We start from the raw sequence: 6,000 nt of genomic DNA on the forward strand, positions 1-6,000 counted from the left end.
TATCAACTGGGGAAGTTTCATGGTGGTATCTATTATTTATTTATTTTTTTTACCCTATTCACCTGAGTGTCTTGAAAAATGTATCGGATTTTACAATCCATATCTTTAAAGGCTGTTTTCTTAAAATTATTTTTTTTGTCAGAAATCTCCACTTCAGTAGCACCTACATCCACCAAACTTTCATTGCTCTCTATATTCTGAAGGTTTTTACAGAGGCGTTTGTTCATATATCATTAATTTCCTGATTTATCCAACATTTTTATTCCTAAAAACATGGTGAAAATGATTTTTATTTAATGGCTTGTTGTCCGTATTTTCTGATTTATGGAGTGATACAAAGAGATATAAAAACATCCCCTCTGTAAAAACATTTGACTGTAATAGGTCAACAAAATGAAACAACAACAATTTTGAACCCGGCTTCATCCAATTTTTGAGAGTTCTGTTCAGGAAATGTACGCACATTAACACATTTGATAAGATAATGCCTAATTTGCATATTTCAGAAAACTTGTGATAAGAAAAATGAATTGCCTTAATGTAAGTAAACAACTGCAGAAGTTTCATGGCGATATCTATTAGTTCAATTTTTTTACCCTATTCACCTGTAGTGTCTTCCTTTAAGTCTCAAGCCTGTTACAAAACCTGAACTTAAATGCTATTCTTAATAATAAGATATAATGATTTGAACATCCCGAGGTGCACTTAATGGACATGATACTGAAAGGTCTGAGCACCAAACCAGGACAACCTTTCCTCTATATTCATACTCTTTACGCCGTCTAGTGGTCATTAATAGAAATGCAGCTCTAAGTCACAGTGTTGGTGAGTTAGTCCCCCCAGTCTGCTGTGTACTGGCACGGTTCTTTCCGAGCGCCAGCCTTGCCTCCCCCCCTGCTGGTCCATAGTCACAGACAGGTGCCAGGACTGGCCTCGGCCATATCGGCCACAGAAGGGCCGTCCTGCCGTCCTGCAGGCTCAGAGACCCAGAGCTGGCTGACTCGCCTGAGCACCATCTGGGCCCCCAGCCGGGAAGCCTGCCTGCCTGCCTGGGCTCGGGCTGAGGAAGACTGTAGTGGGGGTGGAAATGGCGGTGGGGAGGGTGTGCGTGCAGGCTGGGAGAGGATGTAAATGAAGATAAAGAGAGGAAAGCAATGGTGAGATAGAGGATATAAGAGATGGGGGGAGATGAGCCAGGTGGCGGCGTCGGAGAGGCAGAGCCCAGTAGCGACACAGAAATGAATAGAGAAGCAGGGAGAGAGAGAGATTTGAGAGAACAGACAGAATGTTGACACAGCTTGTTGGTCCGCAATTCCCTCCAAGCCAAACACATTCCTTTCTAAAGCTGTCAGATCTCAGATCAGTCCAAGACTCCGATAAACAACAATTACGTTGGTCGTGTGGCCTAGATAGATATGCAGACTTGTTTGCGTCGAGGACAGAATAAAAAAAAGACCAGCTGACAAAGATAAAATCGCTGTCTGCTTCTCTGTGGCCTTTTTTCTTTGTGAGCACCTGTTACCTTGATTGAGCCGTCAGTCACAAAGTCAAGCCATTATTTCAACAATTAATCATCTTAATATCTTTTATAAGCCTTGGCAGGTGCTAATCCCTTCTGTCTCTGCTTTCCAGCAGACTCCCAGCGCGACTTTGCTCCGCGGCCAGGCTCAGCATACGTTACAGATGAGATCTGGAGGAAAGCTGGTAAGAACGCCGTCGCATTTTGAAATTTAAATTACTGATGTGTTATTGAAAAAAAATATGATAATATAATTAGTTTGATACAAAAGGTATAATCATGATGCTTACACAACACACAACATGAAACTCTGTGGTCTCTTTTTTTACTGATGCGATTGTGCAAGAGTTTAAACTTAAAACACTCGTCTCTCCCCTGATGTATAGAAGAAGCGGTGAATGAGGTCAAACGTCAGGCCATGGATGAGGTCCAGAAGGCCGTGGCGGAGGCCGAACAGAAGGCTTTTGAAATGATCGCTTCTGAGAGGGCTAAGATGGAGAAGACTCTGGTCGATGCGAAGAAGAAGGCTAAAGAGGACGCCATCCTGGTCATCAACGAACAGGAGGATTCCAGCGAGGTGAGCACGGATATAGATTGTGGAGACTCTATGAAGTCCTGGATTATAAATAGTGATTCTGCATCAGCGGGCAACTCCGGGGTCTGAGAAATGAAGCCAATGCTGAAGTGCCTTAAACTTGCATTCTTTCTAATAGCCAGCAGGGGGCGACTCTTCTGGTCTGATTGTATAGAAGTCTATGAGAAAATGACTCTACTTCTCACTTGATTTATTACCTCAGTAAACATTGTAAACATGAGTTTATGGTCTCAATCGCTAGTTTCAAGTCTTCTTCAATACAGCGTGATGTTCATTTAGTAAATTATGGTCCCATTTAGAGTCAAATAGACCATAAAGCAGGGTATGCTTTAGGGCGTGGCTACCTTGTGATTGACAGGTCGCTACCACAGCGTTGTCCGGTTTGGGAGTTGTCAGTGTTGGGAGTTGTCAGTGTTGTTGTGGAAGTGTTTTTGTCTTCGAACTTTCTTTCACAGTGTGTTTTCAGTTCATGAAAGATAATTAGAACTTTTTTGGTCGCCTAAAAATGTCTTATTCAGTGTCCAGTTGTACTGAGCTGCATCTTCTCGTGTCACTTCTGGTTGCAAAAAAAACAAGACGGCGACCACAAACCAATGGGCGACGTCACGGTGACTCATGTCCACTTCTTATATACAGACTATGTTCATAGAAGCACTTCAAATTAGCACTTTCAGTTAAATGTAGACAGTCATACTTAAAGCTACTATAATCAAAATTATTCTAACATTAAAATTGGATCAAATGACTGAATCAAAGTGACAGAGGTTGAATCCACATAATTATCATCAGACTGCTGTTCCACTCAGTGCTATGCAGCTTCACAGCATCTTTCAGCTCACTGTTTTTGTTTTCAGCCAACTTTGCGGTTTTGGTTCACTTTTGTTGAGCTCATCATTGTTGTGATGCAGACAGCGGTTTTCAGTGAAAATGCATTCAGCAACTAAAAAGCTAGATATTTCCTTCAGGGGCTGGTAGAGAGAAAAACAGAGGTTGAAAGGAGTGCGACAACTTAAATTTGACAGGAACACAATTATCAGGGTGATAATATGTCGATGTTAAGATTTTGCTTTTATTTTGGAAGAGGCTTACTCAAATAACGCAACGTATCCTCGTACGACATTTCGTATGATATCTTATGAGAAGTTATTCCTCATTTTGCTTGGGTTTTCCTATGAATGAACCTGCCAATTTCCTCTCGTTACATGCATACAGTCTTTTCAAAATAAACTTCCGTCTTCAAAGGTTAGGATTACAAAAAGGTTGTGGTTTGGGTTAAAAAAAACAACTATGCTTGAAATACTTGGTTTGGTTTGGGCAACAAAAGTACTTAGTTAGTTTATGAAAAGGTTGTGGTTTGGGTTAAAATAACTACGGAAGTGGCCTAAGTTAAGTTCAGAAGTTATGTGACAAATCATCATTGACTTCTGGTTTCACACGGGATATAAACACCGGTCTCCTGGGTGAAAATCTGGCATTTTTTTCTTCCTTCGTACATGGCGTTTGTCCCTCTTTATACTTCCTGTTTCACGATTATATGGATTACATACAAATTGATTTTGTGGGATATATATACAAATTACAGTGCATTACTTTTCGTAGGTATAGCTATGAACGGCCTGAATAAAGACACAAATCTGCATGTGCGACATTCCTGTAAAAAACTAAAAGTCGTCTCTCCTTTCTTCCTCAGTGTTGCTGGAATTGTGGCCGCAAAGCCAGCGAGACGTGCAGCGGCTGCAACGCCGCTCGCTACTGTGGCTCCTTCTGCCAGCACAAAGACTGGGAGAGGCATCACCTCATCTGCAGCCCAGGACTTCAGGCTCAACCCAAACCAGTTTCCGCCATCACTGCGAGCAGGGCAGCTGCCACGGCGGCGGCGGCGGCAGCAGCAGCAGCCGGGGTGTCTCCCGTCGGTCTGGCCGGGGTCAAGGCCCCCGACAGCATTCCTTCAGCGTCCAGTCCTGGTGGAGAGAAAGCATCGGTCGCCTCTCGCTCCTCCACCCCTTCCACCCCCGCCTCGGCCCCCGAGACCAACGGACACTGAGGAGGCGAAAGACATCAGCGGTGAACGTGTCGCCTATCCTTTTTTTTCCTTACTGGGGAACAATCAGCAGCAAGAGGGAACTATTTGTGGGTTAAGTTAGGATAACAGATTTTTCATCATACTCTTTTTGGCAGGAAAAAAGGACAGATTATGGATGACTGTTTGAGTGATATGTCAACTGGGACTTTGGCTTTGGCAAAGAACAGAAGGACTCGTCTCGAACGCATCTATTGGATGAACAGATCTCCCTAACAGATGGAAACGTGTTTGTCTTCGTCCAAAAAACCCCAAAATCTTGGATCTGCGAGGGGCGGAAAAAAAACTGCCAGTTTATCTCTGGAAGTTATGAAAGGAAGGCATATGAGAAAAGACAGAGAAGATTGAAGACGCCTCCCCCTCTCAAACCAATATTCTCACTTTGTTGTGTATAGAATTAAGATGATAAGGAGGGGGTGCTGGAAAATGTAAACAGTGTAATAGTACCAGCCATAAAGCATCCGTCTTCGTCCTGTAGGAAAAGAGTCGTCTCTGCAGTTCCTTCCTGTACATATAAATATTTTGCTCGCCAACTTCTCGTCAGGTTTTCATACGTGTGAATGTGTGTCAAACGGTCGTGCCGTCAGTGAATATTGTACAGCATAATGATAACTTTTGTCGAAGCAATATTAAAAGTGGAGTGTTCAGGTATCTCAAGCCGTTTCTGCATCACCAAAGTCGCTAAAGATGAGAGAGTCGTCGCCTGTAAATGTCCTCGTGAACAAGAGATAATTATACACTAACCTTACATCATATCTACTTTTATAAAACTCTGGTCGCTATTTTTCATTTCTGATCGTCAGACATCTTCAAAAGAACAGAGAGAGTTGATGGTGATTGGATCAAGTCAGCGCAGGAAGATGAAGTTAAAAGACTTTATTCTGGTTGCGGTTTCTTTTTTGGCACTTGTTCGCGTCACCGGTTGCGTGAGGCGGGGTCGGATGTTGCTCCAAATCTTCCACCACTGCAATATTTGCGTCAGGTAGTTTGTAATACAGCTTTTCAAAAACAGTTTTTCCACAAAAAAGGAGATTTATGACAATAAAATCTTTGGAATTATCATAAAGGGAGCTAATCCTGAACGGTGCTCTCGTTACCGCGGTGCAGGTTTAGAGCAGCGACTCCGTCCCACAGAGAATCTCAGGAGGCAGCTAAACTGTATTTCTATGTACAGATTGTTCTGTTCTTTTTTTCTTTTGTCGCAGTTAGGTTCAAGATTTATCGTACTCTGCTGTTACAACTGAGACATTGTTCTTGTTTTTTTGTTCGTTGTAAGATGACTTTGTAAAGAATATCATGAGAGAATGCCTTTATTTTGTGAGCCACGACTTTCTTTGTTCCTTTAACACATTCTTTTGTTATGAGGCATCACTTCATATGAAAAAAAGATATCTTGACATGAAGTATGAAATAAAGAAATAGAATTACTTCAAAATTGTTTTTTTGTCTTTTCATGATTGACCTTATATTAGGAATATGTGATGAAATATAAAAGGTGAACTCTGCAATTATGAATCCAAATCATAAATATTAGGAGTTAAGTATGAAATAAAACATCTGTCCATGCATATAACGTGACAAATCATCTCATCTCTGACATCGAATTATAATGTCTTATATACTGCCATAGTCAGTAGATCTTAGAACCAACTTTACTTGATCAATATTAATAAGAAATATAATCATCAATCACTATAGACATAATCAGTGTATCAGAACCTCAATACATGGAAAAGGCCACATATTTATTTTGAAACTTAATATAATTAATTATACAGTCTAGTTATTAAGGTTGTTTAGATAGCA

The 6,000-nt window shown here is 41.4% G+C and overlaps 1 protein-coding gene across 4 annotated transcripts in view; it reads left to right on the plus strand.

Annotated features, from left to right (window-relative positions):
- The window catches only part of cbfa2t2 (CBFA2/RUNX1 partner transcriptional co-repressor 2), a 42,861-nt gene extending 37,232 nt beyond the window's left edge, over positions 1-5,629 (plus strand). For 3 of the 4 annotated variants that reach the window (XM_037776508.1, XM_037776515.1, XM_037776491.1), the window contains exons 9-11: positions 1,633-1,704; positions 1,906-2,096; positions 3,805-5,629. In XM_037776508.1, coding sequence (XP_037632436.1) covers positions 1,633-1,704; positions 1,906-2,096; positions 3,805-4,158 — 617 coding nt within the window. In that variant the 3' untranslated portion in view covers positions 4,159-5,629. The remainder of the gene's footprint in view (positions 1-1,632; positions 1,705-1,905; positions 2,097-3,804) is intronic. The other variant, XM_037776499.1, reaches the window with a different exon arrangement.
- Positions 5,630-6,000: the final 371 nt, after the last annotated feature.

The sequence above is a fragment of the Sebastes umbrosus genome, chromosome 1 (genome assembly GCF_015220745.1).
Source record: "Sebastes umbrosus isolate fSebUmb1 chromosome 1, fSebUmb1.pri, whole genome shotgun sequence".
Taxonomy (NCBI): Eukaryota; Metazoa; Chordata; class Actinopteri; order Perciformes; family Sebastidae; genus Sebastes; species Sebastes umbrosus.